Raw genomic sequence first — 25,948 nt, 5'->3', positions numbered from 1 at the left:
CCCATCCGTGGCGTTCGCCTCTTCCGATTGGGCGGCTGAGGGGGAGGAGGCGGGACGCAGCCAGCGGGCCCCACGGCCCTGCGCGGTGCAGCTGTGGGTGTGCTTGACTGACTGGCGGCGGCGGCGCGGTTGCGACGGCAGGTGAGTTCCGGGCTGTCGCCGGCTGCTTCGGGGAGCCGGGCCTCTCCGAGCAGGGGCGACCCCAGCCTGGCTCCGGACGGGCTGGGGTCTGGCCCTGCCAGGAGCGCAGAACGCCGCTGCCAGGTGAGCGGCCGCCGCCGTCCTCTCCCCTCCTCCGGCCGGCGCTCAGGGGGTGTCCTCTGGGGCCCCGGTGCCCCACTTGGAGCCCTGGGGGCTCGTTGTTTCTCCGGAACGGGGGCCGCCATCTCCTTTATTTCTGCGGGGCCTGACCCAGCGTTGAAAGCACGAGCGTGGCGTCTCGGGGCGCTGACTTATTTCCCCAGGGTCTGGGCCCTGGCATGCGTTTTTTCCTTTAGGGATAAAAGATGACCACTTCTTAGCAGTGGTGAATTAAAGTCCTGGCGCCGACTGCCCCGCTAATGATGGCCTCCAGCCAGTTTATCCCCGCGTCCGATGTTTTGAACCTACTCCGGAGGGTTTGAGGGCGGACGGCCCCTCCTCGGGTGCTTGCCGGCCGCCTCCCCGGACCTTCAAGGGGCCTTGTTTTCGTCCTCTGTCATTAGGACTGTTGCTCTGCCTTCCGCCGTTTACACCCCCCAGGATGCTGTGAGGGTTAAGTTTATTTGAAAAACAAAACAAAACAAACAGGCATCAACGAACGCTTAGGAAATAACTAAATGTGTAAATAATGGTTTACAGGACTTTTAGGGACCTCTTAATTTCCCTTTTCTCCATATAGGCCCATCCTTTTCTTTGAAAGCACTGCGCCTTTTTAAGCTTTAAGCGCTACCGTGTGGCAGGCTCGGGGCTCACTTAAGCGTTATCTCAGTGAACTCCCACAGCAATCCCACGAAGTAGACGGCGTTCTCTCATTTTGCAGATGAGAAGACTTTGGTTCAGAGAGGCAGTAGGTGCCTAAGGTTGCACAGCTGGAAAGTGGAGCGGGGATCAGTGGCAGGCCCCACTCTGCTGCAGGTTACGCAGAGTGCCTGGCACAGAAGCTCCCTAAGTGTTTGCTGCAGCTCCTGTTGTAGCCCATTGGCTGGGGGGCGTGGGGCCGGGGGGTTTGCTGATGGAGACTGGTTTCCTCTTCTGGAAGACCATTCAGAAGTAGGGCGGCCCTTCTGGAATGCCCTACGGCTCTCTGGAACAGTCTTTCCTGATAATTGCTGTTCTCTTCCTTGGACTGAGACAAATGGGCCCAGGACTTCTTGGAACAGCTTTTTGGCTTTGGTCAAAAGCTGTATATGAAAATCTCCAAGCCTTGCCTTCTGCAGTCTGGTTCAGCCAACCCCAGAGGCACCTGGGAATCACTGGCCCTCCTGTCCCTGCTGACTGAAGGGGAGGATCCTTGGGAATTGCTGCAGGAACCCAGGGAGTCCACGTCTGCAGATGTCACACTTTCAGAGGTGGCTGTGATTTTGCCCACCCCCACCCCCGCAGCGACCCTCCCACTAGGAGGTACTGGACAGCACTAGAGAGAAGGCCAGAAGGCCAAGGACATTTCTGGACCCTTCTTCTCCTCTGACATCCCGGGGAAGAGCGTCCAGTACAAATGAGTTGGCCCAGTGCCACTCACCAGCTGGGCCATGACAGATCTGAGACCTGTTTCGCCAAAGTAATGCTGGAAAAGCGGCAGCTGTGAATCTGGGTGGCTGGGCCGAGGGGCTGCGGACTCTCTAAGTCTTGCTGGGCCTTTTGGGGGGTGAGATGAAGTTGCTTCTCAGAGGGAGCCTCCAGGAAATTTGGGTTCTCTTCAGTTCGGATATGTGTCATGTTTTCGTTTTGTTTGAGAGTTTGGTTGTTTAAGGACATGGATGGATTTGGCTCAAATTGGGGTTGGTTTGCTAGCTCCTTTCTGGAACCAGGCTTGCTACAGGGTTTAGGGAACATTCGTGTCTAGGTCGATTTGGGACCCGGCAAAGTGATTGCAGTTCACAGCTGGGCCGTAATAAGTGTTCGATAAAAGTTTGCTGGACTGACTGACTGACTCAGATATTTACTGAGCGTTTACTATATGGAGCAGGCACTGTTCTAGGTGCTTGAAGTATGCCAGAGTGCAAAAGAGACAAAGATCCCTGATCGGTGGACTTCAGGTTCTAATGACACAAGTATGTCAAGTGTCTTAGAAGGTGATGAGGGTTAGGGAAACAGAGCAAGGCAAAGGAATCACGAGTGGGCGGGGGGATTGAGTTGCACATTTAAATTGGTGTATTCTCATTTGTGATTTGGTCGGTAACATTATAAAACAGGGGACTGAAGTATAGGTCCTGACCCTCAGTTCAGGCTCCAGTTGTGCCAACTTAGCACGTGACTCCCCCCCCTGAAGTTCCCATTCTGCCATCTATTGGCTGTGTGACCCTCTCTGACCCTCTCCTGTTTTGGGGTTTTAGGGGTCTTAGTCTGAGTTTCTGCTTCTACTTACTTACTCCAGGAGTTACGGCTTCTTGGAGACCTGGGCCACTTACTGCTTCCAGCCTGCTCACCCCCAAGAACTGCCAGCCTGGGGTGGCCCCGAACCCCTGCCCTTTCCAATTAACTGACTCTCCCAGAGCCTGGAACAAATTGCAGTGCTAGGCTTCAGAGGTGTTATCCTAGACTTCAGAAGTTTAAGCTGAGCAGAAAAATGCTCTGTGTGAAGCATGCCTCAGAGGTGGCTCTTGTGAAGGAGGCCAGAGGAAGCTGCCCTTGGAATGTGGGTGTTTGGGCTGGAGGAGGTAAAGATCATCCCCCACTCCAGGCTGGCCGGGGCTGTTTGGGGAGACTGTGGAGCAGACAGTTGAGAGCACTGACTTCAGGGCCAGCAGTCCTTGGTTCAAACCCTGGATCAGCAGCTCAGCAGCTGTGTGACCTCCAGCCACTTACTGCACCTCTCTGAGCCTCAGCCTCTCCTCCTTTCGTGACGTAGGTGGAGATGGGTTTAACTCCCATTGTTGCCTGGCTTCCAGGATGGTGGTAAGGATTCGGTGAGGTCTGTTCATATCAGCTCCATTACACCGGGCCATTCCAGGCAGACACTAGGTGGGTAAGGCCAATGAGGAGAAATAGAGGTGCGGGGGGAAGCAAGACTTTTCAAGGCAGGAGTAGGCTGAGGGGCTCTGCTTTGGGAGTCAGGAGGATGGCGGGCTCTTAGGGAATTAAGACTGGGTTGACAGAAGGGATGTATTTGGGTTTTAAGGAAAATGGAGTTGCTTGGAGGTAGGATGGAGAGAAGAGGGCAGGAGGGAGGGAAAGGGGACACGTTCTGAGGGTCAGAGGGGCGTGGAGGGATGTTGGGCAGGGGTGTGGGATGGCTAGTGTGGCAAGGATCGGGGCAGGTGGGCGTCTCCCTAAGTTGGCGGGGGCTTGGCAGGACCCCCCTCCCATCCTAAGGAGCTAGGCTCCTAGCCGGGAGGAGGGCGTAGCCAGAACGGCCAGGAAAATGATGAGTAATGGGCACTCGAGGCCCGGTCTGAGCAGCTGGTGCCAGGCCCAGAGATGCTGCCTGCCTGCCCCCGGGCAGGGGGCACTTTCCTCCTTCCTTGCTGTAGGCCCCGGGGGGGGGGGGGGGAGGGGAAGTGCCTGCCCTCCTTCAGGCTGAACAGTCTCAGAAGCCTCGCCAGGGCCTGAGCTGGGTGGGCCCTGTGCCAGGCCTGCCAGGGCCTCCCTCCCCCTGCTTTTTCTGCCCCAGGAGAGGAGGCTGGCCTGGCTGGCCGGGAAGGGGAGGTGCCCTGGCTCCCTGGCTGTGGCAGGTGCCTTGCTGACTCCCAGCAGCCCGGCTGCTCCCGGAGGGCCTGTTCCTGGGATCTAGCTCCCTCAGCCGCACAGGTCTCTTTCAGTCTTTATCAAGTGCCTGCTGCGTGCACTCCATTTACTTGCACAGAAGCCAGAGCAGGAAGCACTGTGAAGGCAGATACAACCCGGCTCCTTCCTGGCTGTGTCCTCGCCGTAGGGTCTGGGGCAAATGGCTCCCTGTGCCAGGGGCTCCATTCTTCCTCAGACGAGAAACAGCAGTCCTTCCGTGAAGAGTGTAGGCGAAGCACCGGGCGTAGCGACTGCTCAGAGGCAGTGCTGTCCTGGGCAGCGGAGCCCTGGCTGAAAAGCTGATGGAGGGTACCCTTGGGCGTGTGACTCGCAGTCCCGCCTGTCTCAGTTCCCCGATCTAAAAAACGGCCAGTAACCCAAATTACGGTACAGAACATTTCTGAGCGTTCTTGCTGTGCGGGCCAATACAGACCTGTGATCGGAAGCCATTATGTGAAATCGGCCCTGTGCATTGTCTCCCTGCACTCTCTTCATCACCCTCCTCGCTGTCTTTGTCCCCATCTCATGGATGGGGGAACTGAGGGGCGACCGACTTATCTACCGACACAGAGCTTAGCAAGCGCCGAGCGAGGAGCTGAAGGCGGGCTGCTGGTGTCTCTTCTTGCCTTCTGTAATTACAGTCAACTCCGGGGCTGATGTATGGTGCAGCGGACACAGGGTGGGAGCCCAGGAAAGGGTGGATGACGTAGTAATGATCACCTCCCGGAGGCTGCATGCGGGTACCCTGGTGTTGAGATACAGGCCTCTGTACCCCATGAGGGCAGGGCCCACGCCCGGCACGTTTTCCGTTGCCCCAAGCCAAGCCAGTTGGGTACCGAGATAAAACGACGTGCAAACTCCTAGGGAACCGAGATAAACGAACTACAGCCCTTGCAGACCAGGCACTTCTGAGGGTTCAGCTCCTGTGTGCGCAGTAGTAAACGCCCACAGCTCCCGGCACTACCCCCTCAGCTTTTCCCTTGACACAAGCTGATTTTTTAACCATTAACTTTGGGGAAAAAAATGTTAGTAAACCTCAAGCCTTCTATGTTGGGTGTGCCCATACAGTGCTGGTAGACAGATACACTTGTAGAGTGGATCTAGAGGGAAGTTTGTCGATATATATCCAGAGCCTTCAAAACATACATTTTGACCTAGTCGTTTTTCCTTTGGCAAAGATGTGGTCAAAGGTTTATACTCCAAAATACTTCTCGCGCTGCCTTATTTATATTGGCAACACACACACACACACACACACACACACACACACACACACATACCCTAAGGGTCCAAGAGTAGGAAAGCGGCTAAGTAAGGTGTAGCTGATGTTGTATGTGGGATATTATTTAGCCATTAGGAAGGAAGTTGTTGGGGTGTCTTGGTGGCTCAGTCAGTTAAGCATCCCACTCCATGTCAGCTCAGGTCTTGATCTCAGGGCCATGAGTTCAAGACCCGTGTTGGGCTCCATGCCGGGCGTGAAGCCTGCCTTAGAAAATAAAAAAGTTGTTGAAGTTTAGTGTCATGAGAAATGTACATGATATGAACATAAAAACCTTGTATACGTATTGTATCTGTTATATTGGAGTTTTGAGTTTCCTTTCTTGAATTACACATTGGTGCCTATGAAGAAGACTGCAGTAACCATCTTTTTTTTCCAGTTTTTAGTGGAGACACCCTCCAGCTTCTACAGAGGTGAATATTAATTTTATTGAAACCACACAAAAAAACCTTTTTCTACTTTCAGGGTAGGAAGGAGGAGATGAAAATTTTCATCTAACATGGAAGTTAATGAGGCAAACAAAACCAAAGGCGTTAAGGGCAGATCTTCAAGTGAATGAGCCACAGGGTGAGAGGCTATACTTTCAAACCACCCAGCTAGCAGCTGAGGCATTTCTCTGTCAGGGCTTCTGGAACCTACTCTGGAGCGGCTGCACCCTCTCTTAAATGGACCTCAGGTGTCCTGTTCACACTCTGTGGGCCCCGAGAGTCCCCAGAGGATGGAGGTCATGCTTCCCCAGTGTTCTCTCTGAGGTCTGGGGAAAAGCAAGGTCCCAGGAGGGACACCGCACATACCAAAGAGGCCAGATGCATAGTTCTTTTTATTTTGGAAACTTTATTTTTTTAAGTGTTTATTTATTTTGAGAGAGAGAGAGAGAGAGAGCGCGCGAGCATGTGAGCAGGGGAGGAGCAGAGAGAGCGGGAGAGAGAGAATCCCAAGCAGGCTCTGTCCTGTCAGTGCAAACCCACAAACCATGAGATCGTGTCCTGAGCCAAAATCAAGAGTCAGGCGCTTTAACTACCCAGACGCCCCTGGGAACTTTAAAGAGAATTAGAAGGAACCTATCAGGTCGTATGTTACCAAAGCAACATCAATTCACTGTAGAAAATGCGGACAGGCAAAAGAGGAGGAAACAAAAATCAACTCGATTCCCGTCCTCCCAGAAATGATGACAATAGCATCATTGTTGTAGGCACAAAGCAAGATTGGTTTACCAAAATGGCATTTTACTGTGATCATGTTTTACAGCTTTTTGTACTTTTGATCCGTTCAGCAAGTATTTACTGAGAAGTTGCTGCGCTCCAGGTGCTATTATAGGTATTTGGGCTACAACAGTGCACAAAACAGACAGATCCTTCGGGGAGCTCACATTCTTGAGAGGGGACAGGCATTAGATCGAAAAATGGGCGAACGGCCAAAATGGTTACCGAGCATGCAAAGTAGAGGCCTTCCCTGGAGGAGAGGATGGTGGGGTGGGGTGGGGTGGGGTGGGACGGGGCAGGGTTCGGCAGGGTGGCGCGCAGATGCCTTTCTTGGTCAGGGGACAGTGCAGCTGAGAGAGGACAGAGACGGTGGACAGCACATGGTGGGGCCTGATGGAGACTGGTGTGTTTCCTGGTCATGGACTGTTTCGCTTCATCATCATCATCGTTCTCTGCCCCTCCCCCCATTTTAAACTTTCTTTTTAATGGTGTCATAGTATGTGCGTGTGTGTGTGTGTATATATGCAACTTTTGAAATTTTTATCTTTTAGTTTTGAGAATTTCATTTTGCATTTCTGAAAATTGCATTTTTTGAATTTCAGTAAACTACATATAAATCTTAATCATTTTGGGGGTGCAGTCCAGTGGCATTAAGTACATTCACACCGTTGTATCGCCATCACCCCCATCTGGCTCCAGAACGTCCCCATCTTCCCAAACTGAGACCGTATCCCCGTTGACCATTAACCCCTCCCTCTCCTTCCAACCACCAGTCCGCTTTCCATCTCTATGGATTTGATTCCTTCAGGTAGTTCATGTAAGTGGACTCCTACGGTATTTATCTTTTTGTGTCTGACTTATTTTACGTAACGTCATGCCCTCAAAGCCCGTCTTTGAACCTTGTTCATCTTACTGTAGCACGGGTCAGAATTTTCTTCCTTTTTAAGGCTGAACAATAATCTGTTGTATGGATAGAGCACATTTTGTCTATCCATTCATCTTTTGATGGCCCCCTTCCGCTGCTTTCCCCCTTCGGTTCTTGTGAACGGTGCTGTTACGAACACGGGCGTACAAACGTCCGTTCAAGTCCCTGCTTTCAGTGCTTTGGGGTGTCTATCAAGAAGGGCAGTTGCTGGACCACATGGTAACTCCGTGTTTAAGTTTTGAGGAGGCTCCATACTGTTTTCCAGAGCAGCGGCCCCATTTTATGGCTCGCTGGGAACACGCAGGTTCCACTTTCTCCATGTCCTCGCCAGCGTTTTTTTTTTTTTTTTTTCCTGGTTGAGTTTTTTTGTGTTTTGATAGCAGCCCTGCCAATGGGTGTAAGTGGCGCAGCCTGTTTTCATTACTCAACATTCTCTGAGATTTAGCCATGTTGATAATAGAGGTCTTAAGTCAAAGCGTGGGTTTTTTTATTCAGGGTTTAAAATCAGTTTTATTGAGGTATAATTTATATCCAATAAATGACTTTTTTTTAATTAAAAAAATTTTTAAAGTGTATTTTTGAGAGAGAGAGAGAGAGAGCATGCACGTGAGCAGGGGAGGGACAGAGAGAGGGAGAGAGAGAATCCCAAGCAGGCTCCACGCTTCAGCAAGTGAGCCTGATGCAGGGCTCGATCTCACAAACCATGAGATCATGACCTAAGCCAAAATCAAGAGTCAGACGCTTAACTGATTGAGTCACCCAGGTGCCCCAGAAATGCACCTTTTTAAAGACTTTTGTCAATCAATAGCTCCTTGCCTCCTTGTCCTACATGTGTTGTGAACATTTTCTCCCAGTCTGTAGCTTTTGCCTTTTCATTTTCCTTAGGATCATCTTTGGAAAAGAAAAGCATTTAATTTTGAAAAGTCCAGTTTTTCAATGTATCTTGTTATAATTAACACCCTTTGTGTCCTAAGATCTTTGTGGACTCCAGAGTTGCAAAGATGCTCTCCCGTTTTCCTCTACAAGTTTGAGAGTTTAAATTGTTGTTTAAAGTCTGAGATCAAGAGAACCGTCGGCCTGGGCCGCACTGGGCTGCTTGCCGTGGGGTCAGGGATGTGGGTCAGCGCGGTCCCACCCCTGCAGAGGGAGGCACGTCCACAGGGGCACCGTGGTGGTTCCACAGACGGACCTCGAAGGCTCTGCGAGGTTTGCAAAGCTCCCAAACCAAGCATACCGAAAATCGGTGGACAGAGGGCTTGAACTCACATTGTGGCTGTAGGCGAGTCTTGATTGGGAATGCAGACGTTCATCAACTCCTTTTCCTCACGTATTTGTATTCTCCAGAGCATCCAGGTCCTTCCCACAGAATAAAAAAAGACTGGAACAGTCCAGAGTTTTAATCAAAGAAGGTGGCGTTCAGTTGCTGCCCACAATAGCTGATACCCCAGGGTTTGGAGATGTAGCCGATGAGGTCGTTGCTGGTAGTCCATTATTATGTCAATAGTAAATGGGAAGTCTACCTAAGCGCAGAGTGTCTAGTCCGCAGACATTGGAAGCCTGATAACAGGGTGCGGTGTTGCCCCTTGAAGACACGGACTTAAACCATTGGACACTGGGTTTATGAAAAAGTGAACGTCATCCCACTTATTGCCGAGAGCAGACATGCTCACACCAGAGGTGTGCCAAGGGTTTAAAAAACAGATAAATCCAAGCACATAAAAAGAAAACCTATGAATTTCCAGAAGCAGAAGGTGGAGAAGAAGGAAAGCTTGTTAACAACCCAAAGGACTGTTTACCTCCCGCTATGGTAGGGCGTGATGACGTGAGAGGAGTTAACTGCAGAAGGGTCAGAGGAAGGCGGCATCCTTGCGTGCTGCTGGAGCTGAGAATGGTGATGTTCGAGGTTTTGCAGTTCTAAGAAGTAGGTTGACAACACGTGTGCAAGGCTTGAAAGATGTCACTGATCACGTATGCCCAGACGCGTGCAGAAGCAGGAAACGGCAGCTGTGTCTGTTAGTGGAGCGGGCACCAAGAGCAAAGGGCAGCCTACCCAGAGCTCTCGGGGCATGAGTGGAAGGAGGGAGAGTGTGTGGCTAAAGGTGAAGGAGCTGCAGGTGCAGCAGGTGTTTGAGATGAGAGCCAGAGAAAAAGGTCGAAAACCGAAGGACTCTGAAGCTGAGCCCCAGCAGTGCCACGAGCAAATGAAAGACTAGAGGAGAAAGAATTGGGGGGGGGGGGGGGGAATGTTGTCGGTTTGAACATGAGAACGCGCACTGGGAGTCCATCAACAACACATTTTAGAGTAACCTGACTCTTCCAGAACCCTGGGAAAGAACAAGAGGAAAGGGAAGCTTTTTTTAAGCTTTCTGTTGGCCACCAATTACAGGAAGGCTGTGATCCATTTCTAAATAAGTTTTGTGGATGATATGCAGTAAGGGTTAAAGGTCATTTATTTCCCTATATGGAGAGCCTCTGTTGAAAAGACTGTCTGTTGCTGGTTGAATTCTGTCAGTACCCTTTTTGGAAATCAGTTGACCACATATGTGCAGGTCTAATTCTAGACTCTCACTTCTTTTCCCTTGAGCTGTATGTCTGTGTTTGAGCCAACACCACACTGACTTGTTGGCTGAACCTTTATAGAAATTCTTAGGCCAGAAGGTCTCAGTCTTCCAGCTTTGTGATTCTTCCAAATTGTTTTGGCTCTTCTAGGTCTTCTTTTCTGTATAAACTTTCAAGTTGGCTTGACGATTTCTACAAGAAAGCTTCCTGGGATCTTGATGAAGATTACATTGAATTTATGGACCAGTTTGGGCACAGTGGATATCTTAGTGTTGAGTGTACCAGTCCATGAACATGGTATATCTTTCCATGTATTTAGATCTAACTTAATTTCATGGATAGGAAGATTCAATATGTATCATTTTTAATGGCTGCGCCGTAGACAGAGTGTGGTTGTGTCCTTGTTTATCTAACCGCCTGTTGTTTATTTACATCGCATCCAGTTCCCCCATTATAAACAGTGCATATCTTTGTCAGTCTGTCTTTGCATGCATCCTGAATACTTACTTAGAAAAAAACCTGGGGCCAGGTGAACCCTCTTGGCTCTTCTTTGCTACCTGCCTTATTTAAACTAGTGCTTTGTGTTCGGTGAAACATGGAATCTTGGTGATCCGGGCTTGTTTTTATGAGGCCCCAACAGCACAGCGAGTTAGGGCATGATGCAGCAAACTGTGGCAGCGGGCTAGCGTTGTTTTTGCAAGGCCCTCAAGCTAAGAATTAAAAAAAAAAAAATCTTTAACACATTGTAAAAAAACAAAAACAAAGAATATGTGATAAAGATCCACAGGGCCCACAAAGCCTAAATGATTTACTGCTTGGTACTTTATAGACATGATTTGCCAACCCCTGATTTGGAGCACAGCCCTGCAACAGACAGTCTGATTGAGTCCCCACCCACGACTTACTAGCTGAGGACTGACTCTGGCCAAGTCTCTCGCTTCCTTAAGCAATCTTTTCTGTTTCTTCTGTAGCACGGGGGCAGTGAGGGTGCATGGAGGGTCGTTACCCGCTGGGCTTTGCTTTTTTTCCCTCCCCTATCTGAAGACGGAGGAGCTTGAATGGTCTCATTGCACGTGTGAATCAAGACAGGCTTGTCACCAGTGTCCTTGTCCCGGGCTCCATTTGTGGCCCTGGGTGTCAGGCTCATAAGCTGGCTCTGCCATCTTGCTGGAGAGACGGGGGGCACACACACCAAAGCCACTCCCTCCCCTGCCCCCATACTGCAGCTTGCCAACGTGGTGCACTTGACCTCAGTGAGAACAAAACAAAAAACAAAACCCTAAAAAATCTGGCTTCAGGTGAAGAGGCTTGGAATTTAGAACCTTGAACCCGTCGTTGCCATGTGACCATTTTAAATGTTAGCTTCTAACTGCCTCTCGCTCTTTGAACTACCCATGTCTGGGAGACTGTGGCCCAGCAGGGCTGGGGAGGTGCAGTTGGTGATGACACATGAATGGACTCAGTCGTGCCTCTGGCCTGGGGTTGCTCAAGACTCGGGGGTCAGAGGTTCTGAGCAGCACAGGATCCTGTGCGTGATGGATCCAAGAGGTTCTGAGCAGCAGGGGATCCGAGGAGGATCTGAGGGTCCCAGGGGTGTGCAGAGGGGGTCAGAGGTTCTGAGCAGCACAGGATCCAAGGATGATCTGAGGGTCCCAGGGGCGTGCACGGAACGGGCTGAGCCTTCTGTCCAGGAGGGTAACGGGCTGTGGCAGCCAAGGCAATAACTAGAGAGGCCCGCGGCCCTCTCGTGCAGACCCTTGCGGGTCTCTGCTCTCGGGGATCACGACCCCCGAGGAGGGGCTGCCCCTACCTATACCAGCTCCACACCAGCCTTCGTTAGCTACCCCAGAGCAGTGTGTTTTTATGGTCCCCGTGGATGGACTGGGAGCCTGTCCAGCCCGCGGATGCCCCAGATGTCCAAAATTTCACTTGCCCTTCCCAGGAGGAATTTCGACCTCTTTGTAGCCACCGGTCAGCGCTAAGAGTGACTTTAAGATAATGGAGCTGCAGGAAGTGAGCTGGTTTGTTCCCCGCAGGTTCCCTGCCAGAGGCCTGCACTCACTCCAGCCCTCGCGCCCCACCACCATCGGCTGTCCGCGGAGAATACAGATGCTGGCCGCTCCCTGGGGGTGTCGCTTGCACAGAGGTAGGCCCACAGCCTCCCCGTTTCAGGCGTAGCCCTTAAGCACGGACCCAAGAGGAAATTATCTCAGGTGAAATAACGGAATTGTGGTTTTTCCTTTTTTCAAGTCCTTATCTCTTAAGAGCACACACAGATGCAATGAGGCGGTATCTGGGTCTGCCACCAAAAAGAGGAAGTGGGAGTTTGAGCTGAAGCAAGGGTGCTGTGAATGGCTCCTTGTTGGAGCTGGGTGCCGGCACGTGGGAGCGAGCTGTCTGCTTCTGCGTGTTTCCACTGCCCTAAGTTAAAAGGAGAGAGAATACACGTGAGGCCGTAAGAGTCTGAGCAGCTCGAGCTTCCGCCTTGGCTCTAGCATTCCTCACTGTGAGACCTGAGACAAGAAGGAGCCCCTGTTTCCGAATCTGTAAAACGGGGCTGATCACAGCTGCCTGGGGACGTTTTCCAAGAAATAACGCACAGAAACCATTTACTCTGCCACCCGGAACTTGATCAGCACCCATAACACCTGATCTGGTGGGGGGCCTGGGCCAGTGGACCCCTGGCTGACCATTTCAGGGAGAGGGTGGGGGTCCACTTCCCTCAGTGGACACACCGCCCCTGCCTTTGGTTAAACCACCTTGGCTCCACTAAATCTTCGGTTGGCCCGGAACTTTCTTGGCAACGGTTTGGAGCTAGAATCAGCCGTCAGATTCCTCGGTGTGATTTCTGCTAAAATATGAGGTGGCTGAAGCCAATCCAGTTACTTGTTTTCATACATTTTCTTCGGGAATAATTGTTAATTCACAGGAAGTCGCCACGGATGTCCCAGGGAGGTCCTACGTACCCTTCACTCAGTTTCCCCCAGGGGTGGGTGCCACACCTTTGGTGTATCCGTAGTACGATGTCACAACCACTAAAGGGACTGTTGGTACAATCCACAGGGCCTGTTCACATGTCGCCAGTTTGACACGTACCCATTTGTGAGTCCCCTGAGCGTTACTGTCACACCCAATTCCCGGAGAAGTTAAGTGGCTTCCTCGACTCACCAGCTGATATGTGGCAGAGCCAGGACCTGAGACCAAAGTTGTGCACTGCACCAGCAGCCCCCGCCTCGCTCCAGTGGTGGCTGCCGTTAACCCAGGCTCCCTGTGTTCTCTTGTAGGTGAGCCCAGGCCAGCATGGGGGACCCCAGGGACCTTTGCCCTCACCTTGACTCCATAGGGGAGGTGACCAAAGAGGACTTGCTGTTCAAATCTAAGGTAAAGGGTCAGACCTTGCAGAGCTGGGGCCCACACCCAGGGCCACTACGTTCCTAAGGTACAGGTGTTTCCAAAGGAAGGTTTGAAAGAGTTGAAAAACCGGCTTCCCGACAGTCTCTGTTTAGCGTTTTGTGTAAATGGAAGGGCTGGTGTCTGTGGGGGGAGCTTTCCGGGGGCTGCGTCCTAACAGCCATTAATTACCACTTAGATCAGTCCATCTGGGAGCCACTAGTGCCCTGTGCATTAGCTGTGGAGCCTTTCCGAGGCAGGGAACGAATCGTGCTCTGAGAGCCCACCGGCATTTTGACAAGCGTGACCCGAGGAGGGTCTCGGGAGGCCCAGAGCCAGAAGGTGGGCTTCTCTGAGTGGGGAGGATGTGTCTTTTTTTGTCAAAGTGTTTTGAACGGGTAATACTTTTCTCTGGTTCAGAATCGAGCAATATAAAAGTATCGATGTCAATAAAAAAATTTTTTAAAGTAGGGGGGGTGCACAGCTAGCTCGGCTGCTAGAGCATGTGACTCTTAATCTCAGGGTTCGAGCCCCACATTGGGTGTGGAGCCTACTTAAAATAAAAAATTTTTTAAAAAATTCAGGGGTGCTTGGATGCCTCAGTCGGCTAAATGTCCAACTTTAGCTCACGTCATGATCTTCCGGTTTGTGAGTTCGAGCCCCACATCGGGCTCTGTGCTGACGGCTCGGAGCCTGGAGCCTGCTTCGGATTCTGTGTCTCCCTCTGTCTCCACCCCTCCCCTGCTCGTGCTCTGTCTCTCTCTCAACAATAAACATGAGAAAACGAAAAAATAAAATGAAAAAAAATCATTGTCAAGACATCCTCCTCCCACCCTCCAATTCCACCTTTAGGGAGCCTTTTACATTAGTTTCTTTTATACTTTTTCTGAGTTTCTTTATGCAAATACATGCAAATATGCTTATTTTTCATTTCCCCCTTCATTATATAAAAGGTAACATACTATACTATAGATGCTTTTTTTGTTTGTTTTCTTGTTTTTAATTTATTTATTTTAGAGAGAGAGGGAGGGAGGGAGGGCATGAGGGAGGTAGGGGCAGAGGGAGAGGGAGACAGAGAATCCCCAGCAGGCTCAGCACTGTCAGCGCAGAGCCTGGTGCAGGGCTCGAACCCACTAACCGTGAGATCATGACCTGAGCTGAAATTAAGAGCCGGGTGCTTAACCAACTGAGCCACCCAGATGCCCCTAGACACTTTTGCAACTTGCTTCCTTCACAGGACAGTACATCTTTCTGGAGCTCTTTCAACCCTGGTCCGTGAAGACCGCTTTGTCCTAGTTTGCCCTGGAGGTGCACGGCATCTCGTCGTGTGGACCCCGTAACTGAGCCTCTGCGGGTAGACACCCAGGCTCTTCGCGTGTGGTGAATGTGGTGCCGTGATAAATGGCCTCCTGGAAGTGTTGTCGCACGTGGGGGCCAAGCGTGTGGGGGGCACACTCCGGGCAGCGGGGTCTAGAGTCGTGTTCCTAGACAAATTGCTGGCTCAGTCAGCCTCCCTGTCCCAGCAGGTCCTGGGTGGCCTTCGGCCTGAGCTGGTTCAGCCTGGGCCTGCGGGAGGGATCAGGTCTTCAGAGTGCCTGTGGCTTCTTTCGAAGTACTTTTTGCTTCTCGTGTGGTCTGGAGGAGGGCAGAGCGAGGCTGTGATGCATTCGCACTAACGCTGGGTTCTGAGTCTGCACCAAGGAATGAATGAGACAGACCGAGGGGGTTTTCCTCCAGAGGAGGCAGGAATAGGGGGATCCGAGGGCAAAGAGGAGAGCGAGGAGGCGCGATCCGGGCCGGGCCGCGGCAGCCTTTCGGAAGTGGTAGGTCCTTCTGGAGCAGAAGGACCGAGAATGTCTGGAACGTCTCAGGCCTGTATTTCAGAGAGCACGTGTCCCGCCCTTCTCTGAGCACCCAGAAATCTGCAGAATGAAACAAAGATTGTTTTAAGATACCAGAAGGGGCAGGGAGGTGAACAGGTCAGGCACAGTGCAGGGGACAGAAATGGCCAAGAAACTTCTGAAAGAAGGTGCTCAACTTCACCGGTGACCGGGGACATTGCCGCGGATCGCGAGATGATAGCATTTTTCCTCTGCCGGACAAGCCACAGGCCGATCCGACCCGGGCTGATGGTGGTGGAGGGGAGGAGACCGCACGTGTGGTGGGGCGAGGTGGGCATTCCTGTCACTTCAGGGACACAACTCCCCGTGTGGGAGTTTATCCCGTGGAGGTGCGAGTACCAGTTATAAAGACACAAAGACAGCAGTATTCATTGCGCTTTATTTGTCAAAGGAGAAAACTGGTGGCAGTCTGAATACTCATCAAGAAGGGAATGGTTGAGGGACGCCTGGGTGGCTCAGTCGGTTAAGCATCCAACTCCGGCTCAGGTCATGATCTCGCAGTTCGTGAGTCCGAGCCCCGTATTGGGCTCTGTGCTGATGGCTCGGAGCCTGGAGCCTGTTTCGGATTCTGTGTCTCCCTCTCTCTCTGCCCCTCCCCTGCTCATGCTCTGTCTCTCAAAAATAAATAAATGTTAAGAAAAAAAAAATTTTTTTTTAAAGAAGGGAATGGGTGAATTACGGTGTGCCCGTAGCGTGGGGCACTGTGTCATTACCGCAGACTGTAAGATGCAGTGTCTGCGTGCAGACTTGGAAAGATGACCATGAAAAGGTGACAGAAACGTGTCAGAGAAACGTGTATAGTATGATCTTGTTTTTCCTAAAAATCACACCCCCTCCCCTAAGTGTATGCATATACGTTGTATGTGAAAACACGGAGGGATATGCCTCAGGTTGTTCCAGCATATGTATTTATTAGACGTTATATACTCTCCCTGAGATCGTATACAGCATGTATGTGTCGTTTGAACTGTTAAAACAGACCTCCAGGGCCCCTGGCTGGCTCAGTCAATAGAGCATGTGACTCTCGATCTCGGAGTCTTGAGTTTGAGCCCCGCGTTGGCGGTGAGCCTGCTTACAGAAAAAAAACCAAACGAGCAGAGGGTGCTGTCGTCATTCAAAAGACTGAAACAAAAAGGAAGCCCTGGAAGAGGGAAGTGAATTGTGAAATCAGAAAATCAGAAAAGAGATTGCAAGTTCGGGAAGGTCGGGGGCTGCTGCCCCCAGCGTCCTCAGCGGGAGACCCTGAGGCAGATCGCGGATCTCAAGTCCCACCTTCTTGACCGCAACCCTACGGGGACCTCCAGGTTCGGGCCCTTTACCGATACAGCTAGAAACTGGGCTCGGTGAGAACGCAAAATCCACGCCGAGACGTGAGTGGGGGGGAAGCCCACTTTCCTGTTGGGGGTCGTCCTGTGACCCAGGCTCCTCTGCTTCGCCTCTTGACCTGCTCTGTAGCAGGGCCTGCCCTCTGAGCCTCGGTTCCTCATCTGTCCAAAAGAGCTGCTGCGCACACTGGCAGGGATTGCAGGAGCGAGGTATGAAGAACTTAGCCGTGGTCATCCCTGGCAGGTGGCGCTCTGGCTCTGATGGAGCCCCGTGTCGTAACTGCCGTCAGAGCTGGCACTTAGAATCCGCCTCACGGCTGACGGGGTCACCTTGGGCATTGTGGAGCCTCAGTTGGGAATTGCTGTTTCAGACACGTGCAGCAGACAAGATTATTTAAGGCACGATTTAAGTTGTAACGAAGAGACCCTGAAATACAGCACCTTAAATGAGAGCGACGCTTCCTTTTCTGTCATAGGACAGTCCAGGCATATGTACGATGGTAGGGCAGCCCCTCCCTTCCCAATACATGGCTTTCATTTCTGAGTCCAAGGTGCTTGCCCCCGCTCCTGCCGTCCCATCTGTGTTCCAATGGAAGGAGGAGGAGGAGCGGGGCGGGGGGATGCACGGCCCGGAAATGGCACGCATCACTTTCGCTGTCATCTCATTGACTAGAGCCGAGCCCCAAGACCACAGTGGTGCCGAGAACCAGTCTGCAGCTGGCTGGCCGTGGGCTCGGCCCAAATCCGAGCATCCTGTTGCTAAAGCAGGAAAGGGGGACACTGGTAGACAGGAAGCAGGCTCTGTCACCAGAACGCCAGAAACCTGGGTGTTTTCTGTGTTCATCAAATGTATTGGTGTCCCTTGGGGCGCCTGGGTGGCCCAGTCGGTTAAGCATCCAACTCTTGTTTTCGGCTCAGGTCACGATTTCATGGTTCGTGAGTTCGAGCCCCGCGTTGGGTTCTGTGCTGACCGTGCAGAGCCTGCTTGGGATTCTCTCTCCCCTTCTCTCTGCCCCTCCCCGCTTGCAGTCACTCTCTCTCTCAAAAATAAACTTTATAAATACATAAATAAATTTCTTTAAAAAAAAACGTATTGTCCCAATTTGTACTAGGCTCTGTGAAGTCACAGAGGTAGACAAAACAGACCGTCCCTCTTTCATGGAGCCCAGAGTCTAGGTGGGAAGAAAGGCTTACACAGTCATCAAAGGAAGAGTCGAGGGTGCGATAAAATGCGTATTAACAGGTCTGTTTATTTAAGTTTCAAAGCATTTTATTAAAAATGTTTTTGTAGCACGTAGGGAAGCAAAATACAAACAGTAAAGCGTAAAGTGCCCTGTGAGGAAGGACATTTAGATCGACAGGCTGGTGAAGGCCTTTCCGAGACAGAAAAGCCTTTCAGTGGAAAGCTATGGGGTACAGCCGTCGGCGTCCAGTGGGGTCTGTGTGTGATGCCTCTGGCTGGAGCGGCTCCCTAACCGCTCACCCTTGGCTCTTTCCCTCCCCCTCCCCTTGCCCAGGGAGCCTGTCAGTCGTGTGGTGTTACTGGACCGAACCTGTGGGCCTGTCTCCAGGTAAAGTACCCTTGCCGCTGTTGGGGGCCTGGAGCTTGGTCTAGACTCTGGGCTGGGAATGCCCGCCTCTGGCGGGCACTGCTGGGATCGTTGGGCGGGGACACGGGGCATGGATGTCTCAGGTGCACGGCCTGAGCCAAGAGGGCGCCAGAGTCAGCAAGTCCCCCTGCTGGCCGCCTGCCTGCCTGGGCAGCCACCAGGAATGTTGAGAGAAAACAGCAGGTTGTGCAGGACTCCGGACCAAATGATCCCATCTGCACGAAAGGCAGAGGTCTGTATGTGCATGTGTATGTGAGACTTGATGGAGGCATCTTGGCTCTGAGCCCTGGCTCTTCTGCGTAGTGGCCTGTCCCTGGGCCAGCCTGGGCTTTGTCACCCCACCTGTAAAGGAGAGGTCACTGTCGCTGGGCAGCTGTCCCCACGTGGTGGGGCTGTGGTGGATTTGACAAGATGACCCCTGCGATGGGTTTAGCAAGGTGCACGGTCTGTGGACAGGATCCAGGAAAATCCAGTCGTGGTTCATTGTTATTGCTTCTTAAAGACAGATGTATCACAGCGTGGCCACTTTCTATGAGGAGCAGGATTTGGGACGGTTTTCATTTTTTTCTCTGGAATTCTTACAGCATTTTCCACAATTTTCTACAAGTATATAGTTATTACATTTAAAATCACGTTGAAAATGGCTACTACTTAAAATTTCTTTGAAAACAAATCCAAGTAGAAAAGAAGAAAAAAGGACACATGGGCCACCAGGGGACTCTTCCGGCCTCGGCCTTCAGGGCCCGTCACCCAGTTCTAAAGCAGATTGCAGAATACCGTCTGGGCCCTTGGGGGACAGCAAGAAACGTGTGGCATGGTCCTGTGTCCTGGGAGCACCCCCAGCAGGAAGGGATGTGTCCTTTGTGACCGGAAGGCCCTCACAAGGCCGTGTGGTGCTGATCTCTTGTGGAGAAGCAGGCTGATCGTTGGGCTGCAGGCCTGCGGTGGAGGCACTTGCTGGGCCTGGTGGGTGGCTAGATTTGGGACAGGGAAGTGCAAGGCCAAAGGCAAGGCCATCAGAGACCTGCAGGCCCCCTGTGGGTCCTGAGTGGGTCTCGATTACTGGCCCATAAGGAAGTAGGGGAGAGGGTCTGGGCGCCACACAGCTTGGCCCACGTCTTGCTGGGCCCCTACCTGGGCTTTTTTGTAGGAGGCCAGTAGCCCAGGGCACCCTGTCCACCTTCCTCAGCGGGCAGGGGCAGCTTTTAGGGCAGCAGTCCTTTCCAGCTGGAGCTTCAGGTACATAAACACGTGTTCCTGTGGGGTGGCAGGGCCTCAGGCCTGGTCTTGGCGGCGGAGATGGTCTAGCCCCCATCCTCTCTCCTTCCCTCTCTCCCCAGGTCTCCTGCTCCTATGTTGGCTGCGGAGAATCCTTCGCTGACCATAGCACCATTCACGCTCAGGTGAGCGCCGTGGCCGGGAGTGTGGGCCCTGTGGGCAGACGGCCCAGAATTCAAACCCCGGCTCCAGCCGCCTCCCAGCTCCAGCTGCCCGCTCTGGGCCTCGGTGGCTATGTCTATAAAATAGGAACAGGCCTAGCAGGGTTGCTACAGAGATACCAGAGCTAATGCAGATGCACGCATATCACAAACACAGGTGATTGGTCAATGGCAGCCCGTGGCCTTCCTGGCTGGAGGGTGAGCATGTTCTCTGCTTCCAGGCCTTTTACTGAGGCCGCTGGATGCAGCCTCAGGGCACCTGTTAGGCCAGTGTGTCCTCAGCCTCACTTTGGATCTTGCCCTCTAGGCAAAAAAGCACAACCTGACAGTGAACCTGACCACGTTCCGGGTGTGGTGTTACGCCTGTGAGAAGGAAGTGTTCCTGAAGCAGAGGCTGGCAGCACCCCTGGCGGGCCCCTCGCCCAAATTCTCAGAGCAGGTAAGGGGGTGCAGGGGCGTCAGCGCAGTCGGTAGTGACGTGTTGGGGGCAGGGCCTTGTGACCCAAGCGTCGGGGGAGCGGGGATTGGTGGGTCCCAGATGGCATCTGTGCCTGGCCCGTGTTCTCAAGTGCCAGCGAACCCTTGCTGAGCCCCGGCTGTGTGCCAAGGCCCACACGGGGTGGGGGTTGAGGACACAAAAGTCCTCCGGGAAGGGAGTTCGTTCCCAGGCCGTGGGCGGGCCGCGTGCAAGGGCAGGGCTTGACCAAGCCTGGGCCTGGGGCCGGTGCAGATGCTTCCGGGCCTGTGGCGAGCCCCCGGCACCCCCCAACCCTAAGACAAACCCTGTCCCCCGGGGAATGCCGAACGGTGACCTGCGGTTCGCTTCTCTGTGGAAAACACCAGAAACCCCCCTAACGAGGCACTGAGCAGGGCACCGTGGGGCACCTAAAGGTGGTAGGCTGGGCAGACCCACGCACGGAGGGTCGCCTCGGGCTCCGGTCAGTACACAGGTCACGGGGTTGGCCGGCTGGAGTTGGAGCTCGGGGAGGCCTGAGCATGTCTCTTCCACGTTTACACAGCGACCATCACATAGTAGGTGCTCAGTAAATGTTTACGGAACACGTTTGCAAGCGTGGCAGCTGTTTATGGTTATTCACAAAAAAGGCTATACAACAGTGTGCACACGGTATCTTGTTTTGGGGCGTGTGTACATGAACGGTGAAAAACTTATGCAACCGCGTACAGACTTGACAGTGGTCGTCTGAGGCACGTTGGATTGTAGGTTGTGATTCGTTGTTTCTATTTTTTTGCAAATTTATTATAACTACGTTTTTATCAGCGTCAGTAAAATACAAGATGCCAGAGCCATCTCTTTCCGGGGTGTCCTCGGCTCAGATGGGCCAATCCGGTGTGGGCTGGGGGCGGGGGCTGGGCGACTGGGCTTCCTTTCCCCCTGGGGAGCCTGTGGGCCTCTGCCCCGCACCCCGTCTTCCTCGCCTCCCCAGTTTCCTCACTCGGTCTCTCCTGCAGGACCCTCCGCTGCCCTCGCACCCTCTGAAAGCTGTCCCTATTGCCGTGGCCGACGAAGGAGAGTCCGAGTCAGAGGATGATGACCTGAAACCTCGAGGTAGCCGACCCCAGAGCTGGGGGAGCTGTCAGGCCGGGCCGGGGGCCTCCACGCAGGCTGGGGAGTTCTGTGGTGCATTGGGCCGTGTGGGCGGGCAAGGGCGGCGTGACCGACGGGCCGTAGAGTGTGGTGGCTTCTTCCCTTGGGGTGCTGGCCATCCAGCCGAGTCCTCGTGGCCTGCCGGTCCTCATCCCCGGTCTCGGCATGTGACCCGGGCAGGCCGGCCCCTCCACACCCGGCCTCCTTGCCTGTGCGACGCGGACAGTGGGCCGGGCTGGGTGGAGGGCAGAGCGATCTGTCTGAAATGCTCGGGCGCCCACAGCTACCGTGAGCAGGAGGCACATTAACCTAACCTGGCAGCCTTCTGGGGCAGGACACCAGCCACCCACGTCCTCCTGTGGTTGGGTCCTGGCGGCTCATCCGTGAGCGGTGGGACCCTCACCCTCCCTCCCCGCTGTGCATTGGCGCCCTAGGCCTCACGGGTATGAAGAACCTCGGCAACTCCTGCTACATGAACGCCGCCTTGCAGGCCCTGTCCAACTGGTAGGTTGTCACCTCGTCTGGGAGCCGGGAGGCCAGGACCTGTCCCCAGATGCCCCGGAAGTAGCGGCAGCAGCCCCCACGCTGTGCTGTGTATGTTGCCCACAGATGCATGTATTTAGACGTGTATCAGCCCCCCTTGGAGCACATGTGCCCTTTGACCCAGCAGCCCCCCTTCCATCAGTTAGTCCCGGGAAGGCGACCTGAGACGTGGCGCATGGTGCCTGTACCATGTTCGTGTTCTGTCGTTTGTAGGGAACGATCTGAAGGCCCGAATTTAAAGGCCAGCTTTAGGGAACCCTGGGGGGCTTTGTCGGTTAAGCGTCTAACCCTTGGTTTTGGCTCAGGTCATGATCTCACGGTTCGTGAGTTCGAGCCCCATGTCAGGCTCTGTGCTGACAGCTCAGAGCCTGCTTGGGATTCTCTCTCTCTCTCTCTCTCTCTCTCTCTCTGCCCCTCCCTTGCTCATGCTCTCTCTCCCGTTCTCAAAATAAATAAAAAACTTAAAACAAAATAAAGGCCAACTTTGCAGTAAGTGTAGGACAGTATTTTCCTGAGTGGGAAGGGGTCAGACTATGGCAAGGGGGAGGAAGGAAGTTATAAGTTTTGTGCGGTGCAATCCCATTGGGGGAAAAAATTAGTCATTTCTACCTCGGGTAGGCTGTTAAGTCCGTGAGGCCAGGGCATTTCCTGCGCCTGGTACACAGATGTCCCACCTGGTGGGGACTCAGTGCGCATATGTGTGAAGGAGGGAGGGGGTGTCTGCAGGAAAGTCTGGAACATTATGCACCTAAATGTTCGGGGTAGCTGTCTTCACGTGGTAGGATTAAAGCCCTTTATTAGTGTTTGCTCATCCCGTCTTTCTACAATGAATACGTATTTCTTAAGTGTTGAGATACGTTTTTAAAACATGAGGGAAAAGGAAGATGCCTTCAGGTTCGGGAAGGTACCACAGATCGGGCTGGTGGGAGCAGCAGGTTCTGGGTCCTCTCTTGTTGGTGCAGCGACAGCCTCGCCCTGACCCCAGGGGCCCTGAAGCGGGAAGCTCGGCAGCCCTGGGAGAGGGAAGGGGGCCGTTTCTGCGTCGGGGGTGTCCATAACAAAGCACGACAGTCAGGGGACTTTATTTTATTATTATTACTATTATTATTATTATTTTAATTTGTTTTTTATTTATTTTTGTGAGAGAGAGCGGGCTCACACAGGGGAGGGACAGACAGGGAGAGAGAGAGGATCCCAAGCAGGCTCCGAGCTGTCAGCACAGAGCCTGACATGGGGCTCAAACTCAACAAACCCTGAGATCATGACCTGAGTCGAAACCAAGAGCCTGATGTTTCACGGACTGAGCCACCCAGGCGCCCCTGGCAGAATACTTTAAACAGCAGAGATGTATTCTCTGTTCTGGGGGCCAGAAGTCTGAGATCACGGTGCAGACAGGGGTGGCTGCTTCCGAGGCCTCTCTCCTTGCCTTCTAGATGGCCACCTTCTTCCTGTGTCATCTTCCCTCTGGGCATGTTTGTGTCCAAATCTCCTCCTTGTATGAGGACACGAGTCATATCGGACTTAGGCCCACGCTGAGGACCTCATTTTAACCTAATTGCCTTGTTTCGGGGCCCTGTGTCCAAATGCAGTCGTATTCTGAAGCGTTCAACTCATAAATGTGGGGAGACACGATTCAGTCACGACAGGTGGGATCCTTCTAGTCATCCGCAGGCATTTCTGGCTCCGGGGGCTACAGGATGCCCCCCGCATGAGCTTTTGCTTCTCTACCCAGCTCTTTCTAACCGATGCCACGCGCCCCTCCTTTTCTGACCCGGCTCCCTCCCCTGCCCCTAGCCCTCCGCTCACCCAGTTCTTCTTGGAGTGTGGAGGCCTGGTGCGCACAGACAAGAAGCCAGCCCTGTGCAAAAGTTACCAGAAGCTGGTCTCTGAGGTCTGGCACAGGAAACGGTGAGTGACTGAGCCCCTGACCCTGGGCAGGTGCATGGGGCTGGGGACTTTCCTCTCAGCCCTTCGACTGGGTACCACCTCTGCCTTCGGCTGTTTGCTGTGCACCTGCCACGCCTCACCCGTGTGATTCTCATGGCAGTGCTGTTTTATAAACTGGGGAACCTGAGGTTCAGAGAGATTTCCGTGTCCTACTCAAGGTCACTTAGCTTGTGAAGGGTGGAGCTAGCGTTTGAACCTGGTGTTGCCCTGAGCCAGCGACCACTTCTGAGACGTGTGTGCTGAGGCCGAGACACTCACCATGACTCCTCCGAAGCCCCAGCCACCCCGTCCACGTGGGAGAGAGTCTCATAAGTGGTGGCTGGTGCCGACAGGGCAGGGGTTTATTTACCGCAGCGCGAAACAAATTTAAAGACCGGCAGTTTGGATTAGACCCGTTTCTCTGGGAAACTTGGGAATGGTTTAAAAGGAGCACGTAGAAATATACGAAGTGTAAGCGCAGATTATAAAACAGCGCGATGCAGTATAATTCCGGTTCTGTCAGGAGCCAAGTTTGTTTCCTGGGTGTATCTATTTCCATGGAAAAATCTAGAAATCTCAACAGCAGTTATCTCTGGGTGGTGCTATTAGTGGTGATGTCTCCTTGTTGGGCTTCTCTGAAATTCTGGGTTTTTCAAAAATGGACATGGATTGCTTTTGAAATTAGAAAAACCACAAGAAGTATTTCAGAAAGAAACCAGTTTTCAGGTCGGCTTGTTCTGGACTAATGGGAAACGATGCTGTCCCAGTGAGGAGTTCTTTGCCCGGCTGAGCCGTGACTTGACATTTTCTTCCCTGACTGTGGGGAGGTGCGAGCCCACAGGGGCTCCTGGCCAAGTCAGCCGTTCCCAGAGTTACAGCAGACACCTCACTGAGTCCCATCCAGCCACCCCAGCTGCCTGCCCTACCGACCCTCGAGGGACCGCATAGCCCTGAACGGGCCGGGCCACCTGCGCTAATGGGTCTGGTCTTCCCACAGCCCAAGCTACGTGGTTCCCACCAGCCTGTCTCACGGGATCAAGTTGGTCAACCCGATGTTCCGAGGCTATGCCCAGCAGGTAGGCCATCCGAGCTGTGCCGGGGACACCCAGGGCCGTTACCAGGCCTGGCTCTGAAGCCCAGACCGGCACGGAAAACACCAGCAGCGGCTCGGCGTTATGGGGCGGGTCCTCTCACTGCCTGAGCCCTTGGTGTGTGTGAGGACACTGGAGCCCTCCGGGGCCTGTGGATGTTCTCCCCACTCGGCAGGTCAGGAGGCTGGAGGCTGGGTCTCAGCTGGGCGAGTCACTGGCTCAGGTCACACAGCTGGTGCGTGGCGGAGGGGAGATTTGACCTCAGGCAGGCTGACTGCAGACTCCGGGCGCCTCAGCACTGTGTTCAGAACGTGCTTGTTCATTCTTCAGATCACAGGCAGCATTTCACTTCTGCTAAGCATTTCGTTACAAGTTTTTGTACGTCTAGAGAACCCTTTGGAAATCAGTGATCCTTCCCGTGGCATGACCTCGGGGGACCAAGATGCAGTTGAATGCAGCCACCTGTATGCCCCAGTCCCAAGCCGAGCTGATCGTTCACATGTCCGGGTCCCTGCCCCAGACTGCCCGGCGGCCTGGGGTTTCACTGCTGGGCTTGCGGGGGGAGCTGGCCCTGTCTGGGTCACCATTCCTGTGGCCTGAATGCGGGGCCCGGGAACAGAGCCGCGGTCGGGCGGGGAATGCCTTCCGCCCTCTCCCTCGGCCCCCACCACCCTGCCTGCCATCTCTTCCCTGGCTGAGGGCTGCTGGGCTTCCTCTGCTCACACCCTCTGTTGGAGGATCGCCAGGTTCCTGACCGAGAAGCCCAGCGCTGCCTGAACACCCTTTTTGGAAAGCGATAACATCCTCCACGATCACAGCTCACCATCTACCATTTATTAAGTCGTCACTCCCTGCCACGCAAGTACAGCCCTGTTTTTCCTGACAGAGCTCTCCTGAGTGAGCCCTGTCATCACCCCCAGGCTCTAGGTGAGGAGCTGAGGCTCAGGTTCTACAGCTCGCTCAGGTCACACAGCACCTAGGGGCAGGGTGGGACTGAGGCCGAGCTGAGCCATTCCTCAGGCGCTCTGTGAAGAGAAGGGCTGCCCGGCTGCTGCCAGCACATACTCAGACCCCAGAAACACCCCTTCCTCTGCTTCTTAGACACGCACACGGATCATTTCTGAGTCCGAAACATAGATGCAGGCGTGGGCCTCTGTTAACAGCCAGAGGGTGCTGTCCTGCTTCCACACATGGCTTGAGAGTTCAGCACCCCAAGCACAGTACTTTT

At 53.3% G+C, this 25,948-nt stretch overlaps 1 protein-coding gene across 3 annotated transcripts in view; it reads left to right on the top strand.

Moving 5' to 3' along the window:
• Positions 1-19: 19 nt before the first annotated feature.
• The window catches only part of USP20 (ubiquitin specific peptidase 20), a 43,511-nt gene continuing 17,582 nt past the window's right edge, over positions 20-25,948 (top strand). Inside the window, exons 1-10 of one of the 3 annotated variants that reach the window (XM_027035376.2) lie at positions 20-141; positions 11,926-12,102; positions 13,174-13,270; positions 18,023-18,076; positions 19,456-19,518; positions 19,862-19,993; positions 21,025-21,121; positions 21,595-21,664; positions 23,498-23,611; positions 24,627-24,705. In XM_027035376.2, coding sequence (XP_026891177.1) covers positions 13,190-13,270; positions 18,023-18,076; positions 19,456-19,518; positions 19,862-19,993; positions 21,025-21,121; positions 21,595-21,664; positions 23,498-23,611; positions 24,627-24,705 — 690 coding nt within the window. In that variant the 5' untranslated portion in view covers positions 20-141; positions 11,926-12,102; positions 13,174-13,189. Of the gene's footprint in view, positions 265-11,925; positions 12,103-13,173; positions 13,271-18,022; positions 18,077-19,455; positions 19,519-19,861; positions 19,994-21,024; positions 21,122-21,594; positions 21,665-23,497; positions 23,612-24,626; positions 24,706-25,948 lie in introns of all 3 variants that reach the window. The other 2 variants (XM_053204508.1, XM_053204509.1) reach the window with 2 other exon arrangements.

This window comes from Acinonyx jubatus, chromosome D4 (genome assembly GCF_027475565.1).
Source record: "Acinonyx jubatus isolate Ajub_Pintada_27869175 chromosome D4, VMU_Ajub_asm_v1.0, whole genome shotgun sequence".
NCBI lineage: Eukaryota > Metazoa > Chordata > Mammalia > Carnivora > Felidae > Acinonyx > Acinonyx jubatus.
Note: the sequence above shows the minus strand (reverse complement) of the source record. Positions and strands in the feature narration are given on the sequence as shown.